The 25,250-nt window shown below is 37.7% G+C and overlaps 1 protein-coding gene across 3 annotated transcripts in view; it reads right to left on the bottom strand.

The window, feature by feature from the left end:
- The window catches only part of pex1 (peroxisomal biogenesis factor 1), a 54,247-nt gene that overhangs the window by 27,932 nt on the left and 1,065 nt on the right, over positions 1-25,250 (bottom strand). Inside the window, exons 2-9 of one of the 3 annotated variants that reach the window (XM_028817100.2) lie at positions 19,302-19,448; positions 18,358-18,441; positions 16,474-16,588; positions 11,018-11,742; positions 10,677-10,796; positions 7,024-7,141; positions 4,013-4,119; positions 1,859-1,944 (exon numbers count right to left, since the gene is read on the bottom strand). In XM_028817100.2, the coding sequence (XP_028672933.2) occupies positions 1,859-1,944; positions 4,013-4,119; positions 7,024-7,141; positions 10,677-10,796; positions 11,018-11,742; positions 16,474-16,588; positions 18,358-18,441; positions 19,302-19,448 (1,502 nt within the window). Of the gene's footprint in view, positions 1-1,858; positions 1,945-4,012; positions 4,120-7,023; positions 7,142-10,676; positions 10,797-11,017; positions 11,743-16,473; positions 16,603-18,357; positions 18,442-19,301; positions 19,449-25,250 lie in introns of those variants that run through there. The other 2 variants (XM_028817101.2, XM_051936154.1) reach the window with 2 other exon arrangements.

The raw sequence follows: 25,250 nt of genomic DNA, 5'->3' as shown, positions 1-25,250 counted from the left end.
CTTTTGCAACCTTATTGTTGCAAAACATACTGATGGCACTGGCTACAGATGTATTTCTAAACCTCTGAATGTTCCAGTGTGCACCATTGGGGCCATAACCCGGAAGTGGAAGGAACATCGTTTCACCATAAACCTGCCACGAGCAGGTACTCCTTGCAAGACTTCTGACAGAGGAGTCAAAAGAATAATCAGAAGAGTTGTCCAACAGTCTAGGACCACTGGCAGAGAGCTTCAGAAAGACCTGGAATAAGCAGGTACAGTTGTTTAAGTAATGTATTCAACCGCCATGACCTAAATGCATGCTCACTGCACAAGACTCTACTGCTGAAGACAAAGCATGTTGAAGCTCATTTAAAGTTTGCTGCACAACATTTGGACAAGCCAGTGAAATACTGGGAGAATATAGTCTGGTCAGTTGAGACCAAAATTGAACTGTTGGGATATCATTATACACACCATGTTTGGAGGAGAAATGGCGCTGCACATCAAACACCCCAAAATACTGGCAGACTTCATATAATTGAAGGAAGGATGAATAAAGAAATGTACCGGGACATTCTTGATAAGAATCTGCTGCCATCTACTTGGATGCTGAAGATGAAATGAGGGTGGACATTTCAGCAAGATAATAATCCCAAAGTCACAGCCAAGGAAACTCTCAATTGGTTTCAGAGAATAAAGAAAATATACTGTATAGGCCCCTGGAACCTTCAAGATTCGAAGACAGTTTGTGTGGAAGAATGGGCCAAAATCACACCTGAGCAATACATGGTGTACATACAACTTTCTCCATACAGAAGGCGTCTTGAAGTTGTCATAACCAACAAACGCTTTTCTACTAAGTATTAAATAAATTTCAGTAAGCATGTTCAATACTTTTTCCTTGTGTCCTTCCACTTTATTACACATAACTTAATTTATGGACTTATTTGTTTTGATTTCTTTGTATGTATGGATTACTTAAGATTGTTATTGGCATTTCGTGAAAATTTCATGTCAATAGCCCCATTAGAAATATCTCTCTATTATTAAAAAAAATCTTGCAACAAGTCTTTTTTCCTGGCAACGAGATGTGATCTTTTGAAGAGAGACAGAAAGACACTTTCACGTCCCGCGAGACAGACAAGTCACGTCACACTTACAACCTTTGGAAGCAAGTCCCGTGATACACATGCAGAGCAGCTTAGAGATAATGGAAGTAGGAAAATTTGAAAGTCTCAAAAAAATGAGAGTAAAGATCACATTAGTGCAAAAAAATGGAAAATATTACTCTGTGAAAAGAGATCGCAGAGTGTTTGAGGATGTCTGGGGGATAAGAGAGACAAGCCACTGACACAAAAGGACAGCTGCTGTACAGGCTTTTAAACGTTTGAAGCGCCGCACGAAATGCAGATCACGCAGCACGGCAGCAGTAGCAAGCCAGCAGCTGATCGAGCAAAGAGGAGATTAAAAAAAACAACTGTTATTTGTTTCCCATTGTATCACCATTAAAGATGGGTTTCGGAGGAGTGGCCGCGTCTCCTTGGGGTGCATTCAGCCCCCTCTTTCACAACAACGCGTAGCGCTGACAGGTGTGGGGGATTATGGGTTGGCAAGCGAAGCAAGCAGGGGGCCAAGCCCCCTAGTATTTACTGAGAAAAATGTTGATATGTTCAATACTTATTTTTCCCGCTGTACATACATGCATGTATATTTAACATACAAATACACAGTATAAGTGTTACTCTCCAAAAGCTGAAATTTCTCTAAAAATATCACATAAATATAAGCAAAATATTAAAAAGATACTAATAGTGAAGAAATGTAATACAGAGGAATGCATTATCAAAAATGATCTACAGAAAACTGCCAATCTTACCCCAAGTGGTCCAAAACTGGGAAACTGAGCAGCTGGTTGAACTCATCTGACTTTTGCAATTCTGTTGTCAAAGGCTCCATGGTGACCTGCATTTAGAGGCTTTACATGAAAATAGTGCAGTGCAAACCAGTGTCATAATTATAGTTCCTTAGAAAACAATAAATTTGTGTTTCACTAGAGGGACATGTAGTTTTATAAATTATTAGCACATATTATATGAATGTGAGGAGCAAAAGTGGTATAATGAACTGGACTGCACCATACTTCAACTATTACCTCACATATTTAGTTCCCTGTTGTGCATGACAACATGCACTGGCAGTCTAGCACCTACTGTATGTTATCACTAACTTAACTATAATGTATTACTTTTGAGCAGGATATGTAGTACAACTTTATTTACAGTTATGTTTATTATACTTTATTGAATCCTTAAAGGGAGTGACTTTGCTAACACTGCCCTGAGCAATCATAAAGTGAAATCCTGTTAACTGTTCAGTTCCAGTAGTTCACCAAGTAAACATGAAAGCTACTGCCTATTTACAGAGTAATTTTCACTATTTCAATTTGTAATATTTCAGCTTCAGGTGGCAAGAAGGCACATAGGTTGCCATAGAAAACTAAAGTTTTTTTTCATATACCAATACATAACAACTTTCTTTATAAATGTTCTTTTAAATTTCTTTATAAATGTAAAATAAAAGCATTCCACTTTTATCACATGAAATATTTGTGTTTTAAGGCTACAGCTCTAGGTACAGAACAGGTGAATTGAGTCTTCATTATCTACACTCTTCTCCTTGTGCCTTAATGATGTAATTTTCTTTGTTGGACATTCAGGTTTGTAACTACAGATGAGAATTACATTGAACCCACTGTAGCCAAAAGTCCCTGGTCCTTAGCTATTCTGTACTTCAACAAGCAAGTTCAGTAATGATTGAATGGACGAGCAGTGCACACTGTTCTATCCACCAGCAGCTCTAAGTGAGAAGATATTGCATGTAATGTCTGGGTTTGATTTTTCCCTTAATATAATTTCCACACATAATGCAAAAAGCAGACATGCTTGCTTTCTCTTTGAGAACATCATTTTTGTGTGAGAACAGAATTCAAAAATCACCTCTAACAGAACGTAAAAATAAGCCTATGAGTAGTAGACTGATGTTGAAGGCTGACATGCCAGTCAATTAAAACGGATATTCAATAAACCACCCTGTATTTTGAAAAGGAAAGGAGTACTGTTTGTCATTGCATGTACAGTAAGCCATCCCACTGAGTGTTCTTGGAAGTCAAGGACAAGTATGAGATGTCAAAATGAAAAAATCCTACAATGTTACAAAGCAACATTTAGAGCAACACAAAGCTGGATGAATGCTTAAAAGTGAACAAAAAATTATGAAATGTAATGCATATAAACAGATTCAACATATTCAAAGTTCTGGTGTGAATGCAGTTACATTAATTTAGGTGGGTGGAATCAGAAATGTAATATGAGTTATATAATCAAGGTGCTCTGAAACATTATTATTTTATTAGATACAAACTATTTACATTATAGAATACAATAAACTAAAGTGGTATAGTTAGAAGGTTCAGAAAATGGATGTACAACTATACTGTTAACTGACTGCTTGGTTAACACAGTTACATCAAAAAATGAGTTCACAGAGGCTGATAATCTACCTCTTACTCATTTTGCCAGTTATGAACAACCATTGCTACAGATGACCATTAAGAAGGAGTGGACCTTGACGTTTTCTGTGTCTATGCAAAGGTCAATACAGTTCATAACTAGAAGTCCTGCCACATTTTTTTTAGTATAAAACATTTTTTTGTAAAAAAACTAAAAGTTTTACTCTGTCTAAAGTACTAGGGTGTTGTACCGTGTTAGCCATTATGAATGTAGAGAAAAGCCAAGCAAAATAACACCTTTTATTGGCTAACTAGAAAGATTACAATATGCAAGCTTTCGAGGCAACTCTGGCCCCTTCATCTTGCCTGAAGAAGGGGCCAGAGTTGCCTCGAAAGCTTGCATATTGTAATCTTTCTAGTTAGCCAATAAAAGGTGTCATTTTGCTTGGCTTTTCTCTACTCTGTCTAAAGTAAAAAAAAATATTCTTCATCTCAGGCATGTATAAGCTGATACTCTCTTACCTGTACATCAATCTTTTCTAACAGACTGGGTAACAAAAAGAAAACTTCACTTTGTTCATCATCATTTGCACTTGGCTGAATCACAGATAGAGAAAATTCTGTTTGTACTGTAACAAGATAAAATAAACATTAACTGAAAAAATACTTTATTTCATCACTTTTTCAGATGTTATATTGTGTGTGTATCACATACATACATACATAGATACTGTCACACATGTGTGCATGGGAGGCAGGCAATGAGCTTAAATAAGTATAATGGTATGCTAGAGCAGCTGATGGTTCTGTCCACTAATGCCTTCTCTCTTTCCTCCTCTGTAGACCCACAGAGGGAAATCCTGCCTGACTGGCCTGACCTCACTTCTGGTTCCACACTCCAGAGACACACCTCTTCCTGTCAACCACACTATATAAATGGCATCTTGTTCAATGTACTTCAGTTCTGTTTTGAACTTGTTCTTGCAAAAATCTATACATTGCCTCATTTTGCCTTTTTTCCCCTAAGTATATGGGGTGGTCACCCTAAACCTTCATATTTCTATCTGTTATTATTTCCACTATATATATATAAATATATGGTTGAAATAGTTTACTGTCAAATAAATGCAAAGAGTACGCGACACGTGTTTCGCCCTCATTCTGGGCTCATCAGGCGTACACACTCCACTGCACTCCCTCTCGGGAATCGAACCTCGGACGTCAGCGCCAGAGGCGATGCTCCTAACGTTGCGCCACGGCGTGTGGTTCGTTTATTTGACAGCATGTAGATCGGGGTAATTACATTCACGGCATTCGTAGTCTGTGTCACAATCTGACTGAGGGCACCGTGGCGGATGTTAGCAGATTGCTGGCCAACCACAAGCGTTACCTGGTAGGTAACCACCCATACAATCAGATTGTGACACAGACTACGAATGCCGTGAATATAAATATATATATATTGTCACACACGTGCGCTTAGGAGGCAGTCAACAAGCCCAGAGGTGAGCAACATATTGTCCGACAGGGGGTTGAATTATGGTACTTATATCTCTCTCTCTCTACCTTAACAGAACCAAAGAGGACAAATAATAACACACAATCACCATCAACAATACCAATACTTGAAAAGGGCTCCGCAGCAACAACTACTTCAGATTCATTACCACTTCCGTCTCCCGCAGATGACATCACTTCCAGTTCCCCAGTGACGATGTCAATTCCGGTCAATACTGATGACGCCATTTCCGGTCAAGTAATAATGATGTCACTTCTGGCCAATCCTGATGACATCACTTCCGTTCCCACTATAACGACGTCACTTCCGGTCTCAGCTAACTTCCTGCCACATCATTTCCTATAGCCATTTTGTCCTCTGTATAAATGGTTGAGGTCGAATGTTTGATGTAATTTTTCATTGCTATTTGACCAATTTGAAGACTCAAGATTATACGGGGCAAAACCACAAACCTTTGCAACGTGTTGTGAACGTTATTTATCACAATATATATTGCGAAGGACGGCCAGGGACCTTGCCCCACTGGGAGGCCTGGAGAAGCAGGGGACCGGGAGAGGGGCAATTCCTTCCCCAAGTTGCAAGAGGGCGGCCATCATGGATGATGTGGAAACCACAGAGCTGGAAGGATCAACCCTGTCATGATCCGTGGCCACCGCCAGGGGATGCCTGAAGGACTATGGAACCTTGGACTGCAGCACTTCCGCCACACCAGGAAGTGCTGCCAGACCAGGAAGCAGGTACACCCGGAGTGCTTCCGGGTGCCCATGCAGCACTTCTGCCACACGAGGAAGTGCTGCAGGAAGGCCATCAAGGAGCACCTGGAGCACATCCAGGTGAATTATAAAAGAGGCCGCCTCAGTCCATTCAGGGAGCCAGAGTCGGGTGGAAGAGGACAGAGGTTGCGAGAGAGGAGTGGAGCTGGCAGTGAAGTAAAGGAGCAAAGAGAAGTAAAAAGGAGTGAGCCTTGTGAGTTCATTGTGGCTGTGTGTTAAAGAAAAGAAGAATAGAAGTGTGTTGTGGACATCTAGCTGTCTCAGTGTATGTCTGTGTTCGGGATTCTTTTACTATATATATATATGAGGCAAGGAATTAAAAAAGACTTAAGCAATCTTTCATGCTAATATTCATATCATCCATCCATCCATTTTCCAACCCGCTGAATCCGAACACAGGGTCACGGGGGTCTGCTGGAGCCAATCCCAGCCAACACAGGGCAGGACACACACAAACACACCAAGCACACACTAGGGCCAATTTTAGAATTGCCAATCTACCTAATCTGCATGTCTTTGGACTGTGGGAGGAAACCGGAGCGCCCGGAGGAAACCCACGCAGACACGCGGAGAACATGCAAACTCCACGCAGGGAGGACCCGGGAAGCGAACCCGGGTCTCCTAACTGCGAGGCAGCAGCGCTACCACTGCGCCACCGTGCCATATTCATATCAACTCTGTGGATAAATTTGAGAACAAAGCGTGGTAAAATAACTTCTATATTTTACAGCAAACACCAACTATAAAAAGGCATTCATGAAGCTATTTTGATTTTATATTTTTATCACATTCAAAATCATAGAGGGTCAGTGCCTGTCCTAGCAATGTAGGAACCAACTTTAGAAGGGGCACACATCCAAACTCAATCAATTGGATGTGAGGGAAAAAGTGAGAACAAGTAAACTTGACAGAGGCACTTTGTAATTAGCATTGCCAGTTGCTGAAGTATTTTTAAAAGGTTATTATAATAAATGATCCAATCAAGACAATGTCTTGGATTTTCAACCCCATAAGTCAGATCTATATGTGTCTTCTATTTAAAACTGAAAATTGTGTCAATATCATATTAAAACACATAATCAACCCAGTAACAGTTGGTCTTTGATTTGCAAACTTTAATAAAAGTAACCTCTTTTATGGCTCCCATATAACACGGGACAAGAAACACTATTACACTTAAGCACAGAAAGTTCAACAGTTACTGAAACTCTTTTACAAAATGTGACAGTACATTCACATACCTTCATTAACTCGTAGCTGGACCCCGTTAAATCTGCCTGTTAACCAGGGGAGCTCCTCGTTACTCTGAGTATGAAGCCAATCAAAGAAAGCCGATTTCACATCTTGTTCATTTATTTTCTAGGAAGAAACATTTAATGGCAACATTTTAATTCCTAAATAATACATTTTTCCATTTCTCCAGACATGGATTATACGACTAAATTAAATACTCTTATGTGAAGAAATGATAAATTTAAAATTAAATAAATAAGTAACTATAACGTTAACAATGTAAACAAAATCTATGTTCTGAACTATCCTATCAAGCAGAAACATACATAAAATTCCTCAATCAAAAAAAAAAAAAAAACACTCCTGCTTAAAACTGCTATGAAGAAGAGATTTTTTTTTTAGAGTTAAAGTTATGTACGTAAAAGTGCACATTTTTATAATAAATGAGCTTGAATATACTTTCACACACTGTTCGGGTTTCTGTTGTCCAATGCACACAATGCAGAAAAATGTTTAGTTTTGCTGGTAACAAAATTGTTTTCAAGCAAGTAAACATTTCTCGTAATTTAAAAAGTGAATTGGTATGAAGCATTACTATTTGGTCAGGTTTGCAAAAGGTCAATACATTTCTCAATGAAATACAGCAAAACTGTAAAGAATGGAAGAGTTAAGTTAATAATGTACGTTATGTTATGTTCTAATATCTACAAGCTTAGATTTTTATTCTGGGGAATTTATTTTCAGCACTTGATTTTCAAAACTTACCCAAATTTACAAAAAACCAAAAAATAATTTCCAGCAATTATATTAAAATAAAATAATAAAAAAATAAATCATGATAATAATAAAAGATTAGTATTCAGCATCAGAATCTTAATACAATTACGATGGCATCCAAACATCCCATCAAGTCCCAGTGCTGTTACTCTCACCTCACCATCCCGTCTAGCCACTGCCTGACTCTCACCTTAGCATTTGTGACGCACAGATATTGTAGCAGGTATACACACAGTCCCTTACACAACAGAGCTTTCCTCCTTACATGCATGTAGACTAAAACTGGCATCTAAAATTTAACACATTTTTAGACCATTCTCTGCTACTTCAATTTAAAGGTTTTTCTTTTAGACTATGCATATTTAGTGAATGAATTGTATACTATATGTAGATGTAACATAACATCAGACATCAATTAGCATGTAATGTGATGTACTTTTCTCTTTTAAGTGTTGCTAGTATGAGCCCCCATTAACTGGAGATAAAAAGACAAGTGGAAATGTGTTCTGCTTATGTAAAATACAACACAATGTATGCCAAATTTCAAAATATGTTAATCAAAAATGTGATTCTAGATATGATTTTTAATTGTAAGTAGTGCTGGAATAAGCCTGAAACAAACAGCAAAGTTTATACAGCCATCCATTTACCCATCTTTGAAACAAAGACCATAATAAATACTGTACACTAACATAAACATGTAAATAGGCAACAAAGAAGTCATAGAGAAACAATTAAAATGCTTGATCGAGCAAGCAATTCTTTCATTTAGATTTATATCTAAGGGAAATGACTGAATTTGTCTAATCGAAAGAGGCAAAGAATTCCCTTGTTTTGGTACAATATAATTAAAGGTATGCACTGCATAAGATTTATATCTATAAGCTATAATATACAATAGATAGGCATCAGCGGAGCGGAGAGTTCAAATGAATGTAAGTTACAGCTAATTGATCACATCCTCGCAATATTAAGGCATTTGTGAATCATGAATTTTTATTTTACATTAATCCCACAGTGGGATAAAACAACAAAAGCCTTTTTTTCACGTCAAAAGAGCCATAATTATTTGAATACATCCAAACATAAAGAAAACACATTCAGTCCTTAGGTTATGTTGTTGTTGACACATATAAATCTGTACCTACATAGAAAAAGACCATCTTACAGATGACTTTATGCCATTGTAGGCAGCTACGCCCAAATTACTTTCAGACATTGTGACAAGTATTTTTAACGTTGTGTGATAACATGAAGAGAAAATAATTATGTTTATGGAAAAATTGTTTAATAGAATAAGCTCTGTACCATATAGTCTGTAATAGGGCTGTCAAATTATACAAAAATTAGTGTCTGAATGCTCTTACTCTGTTAAAAAGTAAATATTCGATTACATTCATACATAGGGTAAATGTTCTACGTACTACTACATGTACACTGATATTTGACGTGCCTTTGTATGCTTCATTATAATTATGAATATTTCTGCCTTTATGCTCACAGTGTGTCTGCCAATTGTTCAGCACTTATGAGTCGTACACTGACGCTCCTTCAAAAAATATAAGATTTTCTGTGCATGGTCAAAGAGAATAGTCGAACCAGGATACTTCACATGCCTCTGATGCATATATGAAACTCACACAAAATCGTTCATGATTACTTAAATATATTAAAACGCACGCATTCTTTTATTCCACACACCCTACCCCCTCAATCCCTCTGCTTAGCTATGTCCCTTATTGTTCCTTGGGTGCAAAAGACGTGAAATCCCTGCCCATCTAAATTTTACATAAGTCGAAGCATGAAGAGTCTACTTGCGTTTCACAAATGGAGATACTAAGTGTTGCATTGTAATGATCTTTAAGTATTCACTCCTTATTATGTTTTGTATTAGGCAAATACTTTCATTAACAGCAACTTAAAGATTCTGCTACTAAATAAAAAAATAACACACAGCAAAATTTTAAAACAAACCACGAGAAATGTAGGTTATAGTTTAAAAAGAATAAAAAAGTTTGAGTACGGTAGATCAAGTATGTGAGGAAGCCCAATTTAATAAATGTGTAGAGTGGGGCTCTGGTGTTCAAAGACTAACCCTACAAGATTAAACTAAATGGGATTATTTTCCACTTTTACAGAAGCAGCAAAAATATAACACATGCAACCTTACTACTTATTTTTAATTTCAAATTTGTTTTTAGGAATTGTTATGTCAAACCAGCAATCTCCAAAAGATATGTTTTGGTTGAGGTAGCTAAGTATGCTTTCCTCACACTGAAAATGCTCTTAAAAATATCAATTTTAAAACCATTATAACAATACAAAGAAATATTGAAACTTTGGCAGTTACTTCTCATTATGTTTAAGCTACAATTATTGCTTAACAACAACAAATCAGGAATCTCAGGTTCAAGAGTGAAACGGAACAGGATAAGGAGCAAAACGATACTTTTAGGAGGCTGGACAAGTGTTTAAAATCTGCTGTTAGAAAAATCTTTCCATTTTATAAATGACAATACAAGCTAACAACTAAAAAATATAAAAACGTTCATTGTGAAAGTGATATGCAAAAGGCATGGAAAATGCAAAAGTAATGCTGTATTAAGTGTCTGGAGTAACACAATGCTGAAATTGATGCAAAGTAATAAAAAAAGGACCACTCTTTTACAATCCAATGTCAGTGTTTTCCTTCGAGTAAGATTTTCTTCAAATAAATTTGAATTATTTACAAATAATAATGTTTGTTCTGACAGCCCTAGTCTATACATGTTATATTGGCAAATGCAAATACAACTTACACGTAAGTCACGTTAAATTGATTTTTCTGGAACATAGCCTTTGTACAAGCTGTAGATGGTCTCTTATAAGTATGAAAAATATTTACCACATTTTGAAGTGGCTGTAGCCTAAGGGCAGCCACTAATCTTGGTTTGGAATTCAAGGGACATATTCTTACAGCTGAACACAATTCAACATTCAACCTTTTCCTCAAGCTTTCTGAAATCTGGTAATACAAGAAAAATAAAGCCAGGTTAGCAATGCATTATACTATTTTATACTTGCAAAAAGTAAATGTATATTACATTAATGGATCTCTAAGCTGAATCTCTCTTAACTGTTGCCAAGAAGTACAAAGGCAAGAAGGTAACATAAAAAAACTGAATTAACATCGCAGAAAATAATGAATTTTCAAGCCAAATTAATATTTACTCTAGGTAAACTTACCCACACCTTCCCACTGTACAGTTTTTGAGTTCTGATACATTTCTGAGCAGACAATAAGTCTTCAGCTCCATGACATATAACACGAACAACAGCTGAATTAGTTTCTTTCACCCCATCACTAGAAGATGTCTGATTCTCTTTGTTGGAACTTTGTTCTTTCTTTTTTTTTCTGTGAGAATCCTGCTTTGACTTTTCCCTGATTGACAAAAGTTTGGTGAGTCTGCCACATGTTAATTTAAACTGGCAGCAATCTCCTCTTTGTGGCTGATAGTGCCATGGAAGAACATGGATTGTATTTGAGCAGCTTATTTCTAGTTGATTCAAGCTGTTAGAAGAAAGAGGTGAAGTTCTGCAGACCCTGAATATTGAATCTGTTAGCACTGATGGAATTGATGGAATGGAAGGAGTCAATTTATTGCTCTCCAATCGACTGGAAAACAAGTACCTAAATAAGCTTCTCAAATCTGTTACTTGTCTAGATGTAGACAGCTGATAGTTTTCAATATTTTTTGATGTCTCTTCTGGTTGTTTCTTAAGTGTTACATCTTCCAATGCTGCCTTAGCAGTTACAGTATCAAAAGCATCCTCTTTTAATATCCTTTGTTGCTTATCAGATGTGAAAGGGAAACCTGAAGATGCTCGTTCTGCCTTCCGCAATTTAGGAGAAATGACCAATTCTGTGAGCCGTTCTAGTCGACCATAAGAACATGCAGGTGTCATTGATTCTGGAGTGAGAAAAAAAAAGGTTTATTTTTTTTAGAACATGACAGCCATTATACTATTTAAACTGTTAGTCATAAAAGTTTAAGGTGGAAAAGTGAAGCATATTATACCTTCTAAATAAACATTTACCAAATGCAATACAATATACAGGACAATTTCTACAAAACTATTAACATAATTTAGATTATTTACTAAAATTGCTAAAAAAAAAGCAATTTATATTGTCCCTGTCTTACACCCCAAAACATGAGGCCGAGTCTCAGTACTTAGCAAAACCAACTTTATTCAGCTTGAAACAGGAATAGCACGGTTATTTATTGTAGCGTGATCTACCGCTCTCTTATATACAGTTGGATAATGACTGACTGACTGACGATCTATTCATGTATCGATTTTCAAAGCTCATTTAACTATTCAGATCTCATGTAGTTTGACTCGAGAGAATTGCTAGCAAGGCAAAAAACAACTGTGGACAGGACACCAGTTTGTTACTGGTCATATTCACATACAAAAAACAATTTTGCACATGCCAATTAACCCCTACATATATCCTTATATGAAACAAAAGTAATAATTATGACAATAACAACAACCAAATGGAGCTTTCATTTTCATGGTTTCCCTTAAGTTAGAAAGCATTTGATCAAATAATTTGAATTTCCTTATTGTACTGTATATTTAAATTTAGACTGAAGAGGAGGGGGTATGTTAGTAGAAAAGAAGGAATAATCAAAGCAGATAAAATCGTACTTCACACCTAACAGCTATATTGAGAAAATCTTCTCCAAGCCATGGAAAAGAAATCTCCATCAAAAGTTTCCCTGTATGCTTTGCTCTGTGCTCCAGTCAACACTTATCATCATTAATTTACCAGCAACCCAATGGCTTACTGTTCACTTAAGATATGGTGCCACTGTAAGACGTACCTTAAGGCAGGGGTGCTTTATAACCCAGCCTTCAATATACTATGCAGTGATCAGCTTATGGAAGTCATAAATGTATATGCTCTTTGTACTGCTATGTCATAAAGTCAGTCTTCTAGAACAACATCATTTTTTTCTATATAGTAGGTAGATATTTCATCAGAGGAGGCTGCCTACTGTAACTTTCCTCCTCTTCATTCAGGTGAAAGTGGTTATACTGGTTTTTTTAATGAAGACATGGGTAATGTTGCTAGATTCTATTGATACATTTCATGGAATTTACTCTCAGATGATTTCGGGGGATGATGAAATGGAAAATTTCAATGACAGTTTTAGTGAAAGAATGAAATTCAGTGATCTATAAAAAGCATTCTTCTTCAAATGATGAAAAGGATGGCATAATTAAGTTCAAAATTTACACTGCACACATGTGTCTTGTCTAAAACTTTTAAAATGTAACCAGAACAAGATTCAAATTATTAGCAATGCCTTCAAGTGTCTGCCTCACCAGATTAAATATTTTGGGAATGCAACATACTTGGACCATTTGGATGGAAAATGTTAGCGTTGGTTTTAAAACCACTCACCATCCTTGAACAGCAATTATTCAAAGTAACGTAGGATGGATAAGATGACATTACGTAATGAAAAATTCATTGTGGTATTCCATACTACACTGCTGGCATGAAGACTCATCTTGTGCAACTGGAACGATCCTAACCCATCTCCCATAACTCAATAGGGAGGTGAGGTCTTATATTATCATAACCAGAAAACATTTAAATTCCCTGTTAGGAACAGATCAAAAACTTGGCAAAAGCATCCCTTTATCGTTTTACTTTCTGGATTGGTTTGGTGAGGAAAATACACTTTTAACTACTGTGGTGGATGGCCGGCTTCATATTCCGGCCCTCACCCCCAGGCCGCCAGGAGGAGCTCTCCCGACAGCATGGACGGGCCCCGAATTCCAGCAGGGCCTCACGGACTGTGTAGTTTTTATACACAGCCCTGCTGGATACCTTGGGGACCACCAGGAGTCGCTGTAGGGAGGCTCATGGACTCGTATGTGCCCTATAACCTGGAAGTACATCCTGGTCACGTGAACAGTAGAGATGACGTACTTCCAGGTTGAAGAAAAGGACTTCTACCCTGACCCGGAAGGAATAAGGACTTGTGGGTAATGGAACAGGAACACCTCCGGGTCAGGGGGTATAAAAGACTCTGGGAAAGCCCAGTACACGGAGCTGAGCTGGGAGGTAGGGTAGCGAAGTGTCTGGGAGAGGAGGAGTGATTATTGTGCTGTATTATTGTGTTATAGGAGTAGTGTGGAGTGGAGGGTGCTTGGTGCACTGTGTAATAAGAAAATAAAAGAGTCTTGGACTTTTACCTGGTGTTTGGAGTGGTACCTGAGGGTTCAAGAGGTGGATCGGAATCTCAACTGCTACACTACTTTACTGTTGTATCTTTATCACTGTATCAATTGAAAAATTGTATCATTAATTGAACTCTGTGTTGTTGTGTTTATTCTCTTCATAAACTTCAGATTGAATACCATTCAGAGAATACACTACTAATTTTTCAGGAGTAAAACAATGTAGCGTTAATTCTTTGTATATTGGCACTTTGTGGCAAATACTGTTATCATTATTAAGCTTAAATTACATCTAATTTATATATTCATGAGATATCACAGGCAAAGTAAACAAATGTAACATGTTTGGTCTGAAGGTATTCATATAAGCAAAAATACAGAATTTCATATTCCTTTAACAAAATGCTTCAAACTCTAAAAGGGCCTATTCTATGAAAAAGAATCCAAGAAGTCAATGAGTCTTGTGTAGCAGGTTGGCTCAGAGTCTCAACGTGGTTCATAACTGTATAGTTAGTTTTAACAAATTAAATGTGTATCTAATTTTCTCTGGCTTAAATCCATAATTTTTAAAGATCAGAAATACAATTTCATTTACAATGTTCAATAGTAACACACAGATTTTTCTACTCTTTTCTCAGATGCTTTTCAGCTGTTCATCCGTAAATAGTTAACCATGTCTTGCTTTTCAAATTACTCATTTAACAATAACTCAATTGTTCAGTCATCCACTTAATCTTAAAAATACAAGTTATAATCCAGTGAACAATAATATTGGTGGTAACAATCAGAGCAATATTATTTGACAGTTATCATGTGTTGGACAACTAAACATCCACATAAATATGCAATATAGTCTGTTTTTGAGTTTGTACTGATTTAAAAAATATTCTGCTGCTTTTGTCAAACCTAGACAGACTAGGTTTGTCGTTTAATGTTTGTCTTTGTTAACTATATTTTCATCTTGCATTATTTTTACTGTAACAATGTTGTAGTGGTAATAGAATTAAATCAACCTAATAATAATATTAAATTTAATGGATGCTTTTTACGTCGTCAAAAATTCTGCATGTAAAAACGTATTACTACACCACAAAACAAAAATTAATCTGTCAAAAAACCTTAAAAAAGGCTTCGCTTTCCCATCCTTTTTACGCTACTTTGAAAGTATTCCGCGATTATATTTTGATTAAAATAAGCTTTCTATTATATTATATATAAGATAAGTAAGCAATTTTATTTTTATCTACCATAAACATCCTATATTTATTTTGTGGATTCAGTGGCTCTCTTTGCGATTTTTGTTTAGTCATTAATGAACTAAATGTCATTTGTGTTGCAACATCATAGCTAACATGCTGGTGTTACAATTTTTTCATAAAAAAGAAATAGGATTTTTTTTTAATACGTTCATAATCAAAAAACTAATGTAATTAACTTTTCAAAATCGAAGGTAAAGTATAAAACAAATATAGCTATGATATTTAATTTATAATATTTATTTATATAGGTAAAACATTTAACGAAAATTGCTGGAATCAATTTGAACACAGCCTGTTTCTCACATGGACAACTTTAGGTGACATGTTCAAGGGTACGAAGTCCTAAGAACCTTTACATATTGGCTAAAGATGGAAAAACTAAAAACATTGTATATAACAAGGCACTTCAGAAAACAATACAAGCACTGTAGTGAGCCTTCATTGTTTGTTAATTTATTTTTATTTTTAAAGTTGTGATTTTCTTTTTTAATTATATTTTTTCTCCAACAATTAAAAAAAAAAACAATACTTTATTTTCCTCCCGGGCAACGCCAGGTATTTCAGTTAGTATATATATATATATATATATATATATATATATATATATATATAATATGTTACTGGTAATCTTACAACCCCCCGCCCCTGCAAGACACACTACAATTGTGAAACTTTGTTGCATAGTATGGCTATCTCAGGATTGATTTTTGAACCCTGCAAAAGTAGTCCACGGGGCACTTTATGGCGGTTTTTACTTTAGTTAATAAACACACAGGTACAGCTTATAGCAGGCAATGTGAATACTGAAAGTTTCCAAAGAAAGCATTTTACAATAATTAAGTACAGATAAACACAGCAGTTACCAATATCCACAACGTTTGAATGCTGCATTCAAAAACAGAATTACAAGGTAACATTTCATGTTGAGGGATCAGAGGGACTACAAAGGAAAAGAGTGAAATTTTCAGCAAAACTAGTAGACCTAAAATAACATCATCACTAAGTGGTAGATATGAAGTTGATTTCTACAGTGGCACAGAAGAGAAATAAGTAGTATTGATGTATCAATGCTATTCATTCATTACACATTTGCTAACAAGTTGTGAATTTTCCTAGATTTCTCTCTGAAAGCGTTTCATAGTGTTAGAAAAAATACTTTAAAGTAATAATAGCACATACCAATTTTTATGTAAATAGCTGTATGTTGGTTAACCCACACTGGGAAAATTCCATTAGGGTAAATTATTCTAATTTGGTCCAAAAGACTTTCTTCAAGAGATGCGCTGTGAAGCTCCTGAAAAACATAAGCTGAATAAAGCAAAATGCACCTTGGTAGGACAAGCAAACATACAACATTGAACTTGTATAAAATAGGGGCAATCTTTCAAAATACAGACAATTTTCACAACAAAGCAATGATACCTTATTATACTACAGGTATAATAAGCACACTTGATTACAGAGATTCCCATTTAGGGTTTGTTCTTCATCATGGGCTTTCTCACCTGAACAAAGTATCTGGAATCTTTAGTGTGGTGGGCCTGAGGTTAAAGAGAGGAGGAGGAAAGCCAACAAAAACAGAGAGCAATGGCAGGCCTGATAGTGAGGATTCCATGGACTGATATCCCTTGAGAGTGCATTCCTAAATATTGCTGGACAAACTAAAGAAAGAAGGTACTTCGTACCTGAACTGCCCAGGCCACATCTAGGGGGAGGTGAGCCCATTGTTAATTTATGATTGCTGTCTCATAGATTTCACTTTTTTACTTTCCTCTGTCAATGAAAAGGGAAAGAAGCAGAAGACTTTTAAAATATATTGTAAAAATTGTTTGCAGTTTTCCGCAAAAAAATCAGACTAAGGTATTTAGCAGTATTTTGTTTTACTAATACAATCTTATATATAAATGTATATACATAGAAGTGTGTCTGTCTGTCTGTCCAGCCCGGAAGTGCGAGGCTACAGCATGAAGCTCAAAGAGCCAGCAAGGTAGCCCCAAGTTAACGAGTCAGAAGAAGAAAGACGTACGAGGCATCAGCATGAAGCTGAAAGAGAAAGTGACTCCATTGCCAAAGTGAAACCGCTGAGGAAAGACAAACGAGAGAGAAACTCAGCCGCTGATAGACAAGGGGGGCAAGCACGTCTGCAAAACGAAACCGCCAACTCTGCATTTCAATTTCTTTTCTGACGATTTCAATAGTTTCTAGGGGCCTAGGCTTTTTATAGCACAGGCTTACACAGCTAGTTTAGTAATAAGCGATAAAACTTAAAAATCTCCTCTCAATAACATTAACAACAGCATCAAACTGTTAACAATACTAAACTGAACCAAAATACAACTCACAAAACTGCACCACTTTAATACCAACTGTAAATCTGATTAAATGTAATGTACATAGGGTTGAAGCAGGCTACATAATACTATTTTAGCATTGCTTCTCCTATTTGGCTAGTTTAAAAAAATGTGTATGGATTATATAAAAGAAAGTGAGAGTTACTGGAGCGATGGCTAACATCCATAAATACTGAATTTTAGCAATTTCATACTTGGCTAAACTAAAATATGTCTTGAGGGTAAGATGGGAATGTTACAAAATTAACATGTAAAGCTATAAATATGTCATCCTTTACTTACAAACAGCTCCAACAATTAACAACCGTATGCTCCCTAAACCAGTAAAAAAAGGAGGAGATGTACAAAAATGAATTTATTATAATCATTGATTTAACTGTTCATATAGGCAACAGCTTGCCCCCATGACATGGTTTTGTCTGCTAGAATTTTACATTCAGTACGCATTTGATGTCAAGTCAATATAAAGAACACTCCTCTGTTCCACCCAACTGAAAAACAAATATGGGAAGAACAATGCCAGCAAAAAAAAAAGTATTGCAGTACTTTACTTTGTTAAATTTGTACCCCAACTTCTACTTATCATATCATAGTAAAACTAATTTTGTGTTTTAGCCTTCTCTGGAAATAAGATTATGAGCATGAAGGATATAATAAGGGTCAGTCCTCCATAACACAGCAGTACTAAAATCAGTTCAAATAAAATGCCTACCAATATTTCCCAGTCATCTGGAGAAATGGGCTCCACAAATACTTGCTGTACAGATGAGACATGCTGGCAAGGTTTAAGAAAAGCCTAAAAAACACACAATTCAATACTTAGATATATTTTAACTTGCATTACCTTGGACATTGCACACAATAAGCAGACAAGTGAACAGAATAACAAGAAGTGTGTAATATGTGGATGGCTTCATCACTGCTGTTAACACATGCACTTTTTTCCAATTGCATCCACCTTACCCAAATTTAACTATTTAAATGCTGCCTACATCTTATAAGACACGTATTCAAAGCTGCACTTTCTTTCTTTCCATTTTGTTTTGGTGTATTTTACTTGAATAAACATGAAACAAATTAGAAGACTGCAAGAAAATTGAAACTAGTGCCCCTTAAAAGCTTTAGGTTTTATTGTGTACTCACCTGCCATCAACCTTTGAAACCCAAAGAGCCATTTAAATTTGGTTCCAGGGTAAATGGCATTTGCAAGGATGCACTTAACACCTTTTTATTAACATTTAAAGAAATAAGGTTGCTCTTGACCTGAACTGCTCCATAGGCTTCTCATTTGAGCTGACAGTACTGATCACCTGATTTATTTTTCTCATGCGCACATCCCACAGTTGTTTCTTAATCGCCAGTTCTGTTGTTGGACATATGTTGAACCGTGTCTTTAAAAGCATTTCAAACTGTTGTTATGCCCGTCTCATTCTTAGTGTAGCACATATACTATTTCTGCAATCATCCTACATGATTTTTCCCTAATTTATTTTCTTAGCCTATAAATCTCAGAAGTGTAGGGAAGGCTGAATACTTTTTGAACCCACTCTATGTCACGTCCCAATTGCTCAGTTGTTCACAAGCCAGAGACTCTCATCCTTCACTTTTGTGTCCAATCTTCCCACCTCCGGATTATAATCTAAACTGCTTCCTCACCTCTTCTCCATCTTCAATTCCAAGTTTTTCTGCAAACTGTCTGTTCACTTCTACAATATTTTCTCCATGAAAGGAACTTTGACGACCTCCAGTCCAACTGAGAAATGCAGAATGATGGGAACCCCAGGACAGCTCAATGGCTTGATTCTGTAGTAAGTTAAAAATGTAATTTTAATTCTTTAACCAGCAAAAAGAAAAAGAAATTGCATTTGTACCAAATGACTCAGTATGTGATTAGTGTGTTTAATGTTAATGCTAAACTGCAACATATAACTGAAAAAGCAAGCAGAGCAAGCATAGGGTTAATCAAATGTCTATTAAACAACAAAATCCAAAATTGGACCCAATTAATCTCAATGGAACTCTGAACAATTCTACCAATCCCCTAAAACAGAAATCAGGCTTCTACGGCTTGAGAAGGAACAGATTTCTAAACACAGAAGGAATATGTCATGACAGCTTTTAAACCTTCTGCAAAATGGCTGTATATTGGCACAGCTTAGCAAACCCTGCAATGCAGAATATCTTTAAATGAGGACTTATCTTACTTTATATTTTCTCTTTAATTTATCCAAATTTAATGTAACTGAACTGCAGTATTCATGACCCCTTCATAGATAATAATGTTCATTTTGATTCAGAATTGGCTCTTGGGCACATTATACAGTGGTAAATGATAGTAAAACTGACAGTCCCACCAACTAATTATTATGAGGATAGTTATATGTACGATAGTTACAAATACTGACTGCTTCACTACATCAATGAGGTTTAGCTTCTGAAACCTAAGAAACTTAAGCATGGAAAGACCATCAGCTACAGTCATATGAAAAAGTTTGGGACCCCTCTTAATTCTTTGGATTTTTGTTTATTATTGGCTGAGCTTTCAAAGTAGCAACTTCCTTTTAATATTTGATATGCCTTATGGAAACAGTAGTATTTCAGCAGTGACATAAAGTTTATTGCATTAACAGAAAATATGCAATATGCATCATAACAAAATTAGACAGGTGCATAAATTTGGGCACCCCAACAGAGATATTACATCAATACTTTGTTGAGCCTCATTTTGCAAATATCACAGCCTCTAGACGCCTCCTATAGCCTTTGATGAGTGTCTGGATTCTGGATGGAGGTATTTTTGACCATTCTTCCATACAAAATCTCTCCAGTTCAGTTAAATTTGATGGCTGCCGAGCATGGACAGCCTGCTTCAAATCATCCCATAGATCCATCCATCCATCCATTTTCCAACCCGCTGAATCTGAACACAGGGTCACGGGGGTCTGCTGGAGCCAATCCCAGCCAACACAGGGCACAAGGCAGGAAACAATCCTGGGCAGGGTGCCAACCCACCGCAGGGCACACACAAACACACCCACACACCAAGCACACACTAGGGCCAATTTAGAATCGCCAATCCACCTAACCTGCATGTCTTTGGAATGTGGGAGGAAACCGGAGCGCCCGGAGGAAACCCACGCAGACGCGGGGAGAACATGCAAACTACACGCAGGGAGGACCCGGGAATCGAACCCAGGTCCCCAGATCTCCCAACTGCGAGGCAGCAGCGCTACCCACTGCGCCACCGTGCCGCCCTCATCCCATAGATTTTCGATGATATTCAAGTCAGGTGACTGTGATGGCCATTCCAGAACATTGTACTTCTCCCTCTGCATGAATGCCTTTGTAGATTTCGAACTGTGTTTTGGGTCATTGTCTTGTTGGAATATCCAACCCCTGGGTAACTTCAACTTTGTGACTGATGCTTGAACATTATCCTGAAGAATTTGTTGATATTGGGTTGAATTCATCTGACCCTCGACTTTAACAAGGGCCCCAGTCCCTGAACTAGCCACACAGCCCCACAGCATGATGGAACCTCCACCAAATTTGACAGTAGGTGGCAGGTGTTTTTCTTGGAATATGGTGTTCTTCTTCCACCATGCAAAGTGCTTTTTGTTATGACCAAATAACTCAATTTTTGTCTCATCCGTCCAAAGCACTTTGTTCCAAAATTAATCTGGCTTGTCTAAATGAGCATTTGCATACAACAAGCGACTCTGTTTGTGGCGTAAGTGTAGAAAGGGCTTTCTCATCACCCTGCCATACAGATATTCTTTGTGTAAACTGCGCTGAATTGTAGAACGATGTATAGATACGCCATCTGCAGCAAGATGTTCTTGCAGGTCTTTGGAGGTGATCTGTGGGTTGTCTTTAACCATTCTCACAATGCTGTGCATATGCCGCTCCTGTATTTTTCTTGGCCTGCCAGACCTGGGTTTAACAGCAACTGTGCCTGTGGCCTTCCATTTCCTGATTACATTCCTTACAGTTGAAACTGACAGTTTAAATCTCTGAGATATCTTTTTGTAGCCTTCCCCTAAACCATGATACTGAACAATCTTTGTTTTCAGATCTTTTGAGAGTTGCTTTGAGGATCCCATGCTGTCACTCTTCAGAGGAGAGTCAAAGGGAAGCACAACTTGCAATTGAGCACCTTAAATACCTTTTCTCATGATTGGACACACCTGTCTATAAAGTTCAAGGCTTAAGGAGCTAATCCAACCAATTTGGTGTTGCAAGTAATCGGTATTGAGCAGTTACATGCATTCAAATCAGCAAAATTACAAGGGTACCCAAATTTATGCACAGCCAGTTTTTCACATTTGATTTAATTTCATACAACTAAATACTGCTTCACTAAAAATCTTTGTTCAGAAAACACCCCAGTACTCAGATGTTCCTAGGAAATGAAAGACATACCACTGTTATGTTTTTGTTGAAAGTAGAGTATATTATTATGCAGGTTGAGAGGGGTTCCCAAACCTTTTCATATGACTGTACACACACTTATCTAGGTAGGCTTCTAAAGTTCCACTTTTTAATCTTATATGAGGTCTGTCCAGAAAAGTCGAACCATCTCTCTCTCTCTATATATATATGTATATGTATAAAATCCAACGTCTGTCTGTCTGCTTTTCACGAGAGAACTACTTGACAGATTTACATCGGGTTTTCTTCTATAATTTGCTTGAACATTCTGGTTGATTTTGCGACTTCTCTCATCGTGCTAAGAATCATAATTTGCTTCCAGGAGCGATATATTCGCGCTAATCCGAGACAGAGGCTACGGGCTGAGAGGAGGGGGGAAGCGTGATGTCAGGAGTGGGAAGCCGGGCAGGGCCCTCCTCACTTCCTGTTTCACTGCCACACGGGTGGAGCCACGAGGGACGGCTAGTTGTTAATATAACGAGAACGGTTTGCACGGCTTTGATGTAACCTGGCAGCAAAACAGAGTGGACTGGAATGAGCACATGTGAACAATGGCGACTTCATTGGACTAAGTTAGTTGGGGCACTAGACGCCATTGAGTTAGCATGTGTACTGTGTGGCCATCGCATTTAAAATGACTGAATGAATACAGCAACAAATCTGCATCAAATTTTGCTTTAAGCTTGAACATTCACCCGTGGAAACAATTTGGATGAATCAGAAGGCTTTCAGGGACGATGCAATGATTAGCGAAATATCAAATCACCCAGTTTACTCAGCCCCCCCTACAGCCCAGATTTGGTGCCCTGCAACTTCTGGCTTTTCCCAAAACTAAAATCACCTTTGAAAGGGAAGAGATTTCAGACTGTCGATGAGATTCAGGAAAATACAACGAGGCAGCTGATGGCGATTTCGGCAAAGGATTCTGCAGAGTCTTTTGAGCAGTGGAAGAGATGCTGAGAGAACTGTGCGAGTTCCCAAGGTGCTTACTTTGAAGGGGACTAAGGCATCATTCTCCTATGTACAGTGTTTCTTGTATCTTCTTCAATAAATCTTTCTATTTTTCATATTACATGGCTGGATACTTTCTGGACAGACCTCGTACGCCTCATGAGACAAATCAGCAGACAAAGACAAGTCACTACATCATTTGTAGTAAGGCTTTATAAAAAATTATAAGTATTACCTTCAGAATTCTGGGATGTTCAAATGGGGTACCTTACACATGATTTTCATTACTCTCATGAAAGACCTGCTGCTGGAGCCCTGAGCTGAAATCTAGATTTGTTTTTGTTGTTGTTAAAAGTGTGACTGAAATAAATTTACACGCCATTGTCATTCTAATTGGAGTTTATGTGGTACCTCAATCAAATGTCACTACTGTATTGCTATACAGCTTTTCGCCAAGCAGGTCTTAGTTGCTGAAATTCAATACTCAGATTCCACAGTTATTATATTGGATGACTTAAATAATTCTATCTTAGTGTCTGAGCTTCTCAAAATACAAACAACTGATGAAACGGGCAACTAGAGAGGAGAAAAACTCTGGACTACTGTTACAGCACTTTTTCAGAGCTTACCCTGCCAGTTTATGGGCACCTTTGGGCAGATCTGACCGTGCCATGATACTTTTTGTTCCTTCATCATATATAGGCAGAGTGGTGACTCTGAGGCTAGGGATCTGTGCTGGCAATTGGGAGGTTGCTAGTCCGAATCTCTTAAATGCCAAAAGTGATTCCGCACCTTGAGCAAGGCCCTTAATTGCTCCATCCTGGGTATGATGTTGACCTGAATCCAGCCTTGCCAGCAGGTCACCCAACTTGCAGGGAAAACTCGGGAGTTGGTGGGAGGATTGGCACTCCAGACATTGTAAAAAATTTTAAAAACCTCACACTGCTCCATTCCATACAAATTAGAGTGGTACTGAAGTGTCACCTGTTACACGACTGCACTCGGGTCCTAAGTTTGGTATCCTGAGGTGGTCCGTTGTGTGGTGGGTGTGGCAGTGTATGCTCCCAACCACTCCTCCTCCTTCATCATATAGACAGAATCTGAAATCAGCTAAACCAGAATTAAGAACAGTGCATACGTGGACTAGTGAGGCTAGAATGGACTGGTGATTACTGGCGATAAATGCAATTTAACACAATTCTGCATTTAACACAATCATACCAGAGCTTCTCCACAGGAAAAATTCCTCAGTATAAATGTGGATTATGACACGTGTCTGGATCTCTGACTTTCTAACAAATAGACATCAGACAGTAAAGATGGGTGAATTTCAGTCAGGACCCCTAACCCTGAGCACAGGGTCCCCTCGGGGATGTGTTTTGTGTCCTCTCCTTTTCTCCCTCTAAACCACCGTCAGTGGCTCGTCTGCTAAAGTTTGCTGATAACATCACTCTGACTGGCCTGATCACAGAAGGGGATGAGGTGCCATATCAGAGGGAGATGGAGCAGCTGGCCAGTTGGAGCACACTCAAAAATCCTAATTTGAATTCCTTAAAAACAACAGAAATGATTGTGGATTTCAGGAGAAACTACTCACCTCCTACACCCCCTAGTTATTACATGGAGTCACTGTGAACAGGATGGAATCATTTCAGTTTCTTGGCAGGTGGTTCGTCTTGTGGTGGGTGCGGCAATGTGCTATCAGCGCAGGCTCCTAACCTTGCCCTTGCCTTGCCTCTCACATCTATCAACTGGGATGAAGCCATAACTACTCTCATAACTGCATATCTGCTCACAGTAAAAACAACAGTTCAGTAGTGGATATTGTTTTTGTCTGTCAACTTAAAAAGTTTAGCCTGTCCCAATCAGCGGCGGTACAGTTTAATCAAGCTGTCATTGAAAGCAGCCTCACTTTCTCCATGACAGTCTGGTATGACAAGACATTAGGTCACTGCAAAGTTGTTACTTGGACTGCAGAAAGGATTGGAGTCCACTGAGGTCCTAAATACATCACGTATCTGGAAATGTGCTGAAAATGAAAGACTACACTCACTCTGATAACCATCTCTTTCAGTTATTACCATTGAGGAAAAGTTACTGGGCATTAAAGGCAAGATCTACTAGACACAGAAACATAGAAACTGCTTCCTGTTGGAGACACTACGGTGGAACACCATCTCTAATTCATCTTTGTCTCTGGCTGATTTCTAAGCTCCTCCGTTC

The sequence above is a fragment of the Erpetoichthys calabaricus genome, chromosome 13 (assembly GCF_900747795.2).
Source record: "Erpetoichthys calabaricus chromosome 13, fErpCal1.3, whole genome shotgun sequence".
In the NCBI taxonomy this organism is placed as follows: domain Eukaryota; kingdom Metazoa; phylum Chordata; class Cladistia; order Polypteriformes; family Polypteridae; genus Erpetoichthys; species Erpetoichthys calabaricus.
The sequence above is the reverse complement of the archived record's forward strand: the minus strand, read 5'-3'. Positions and strand labels throughout refer to the sequence as shown.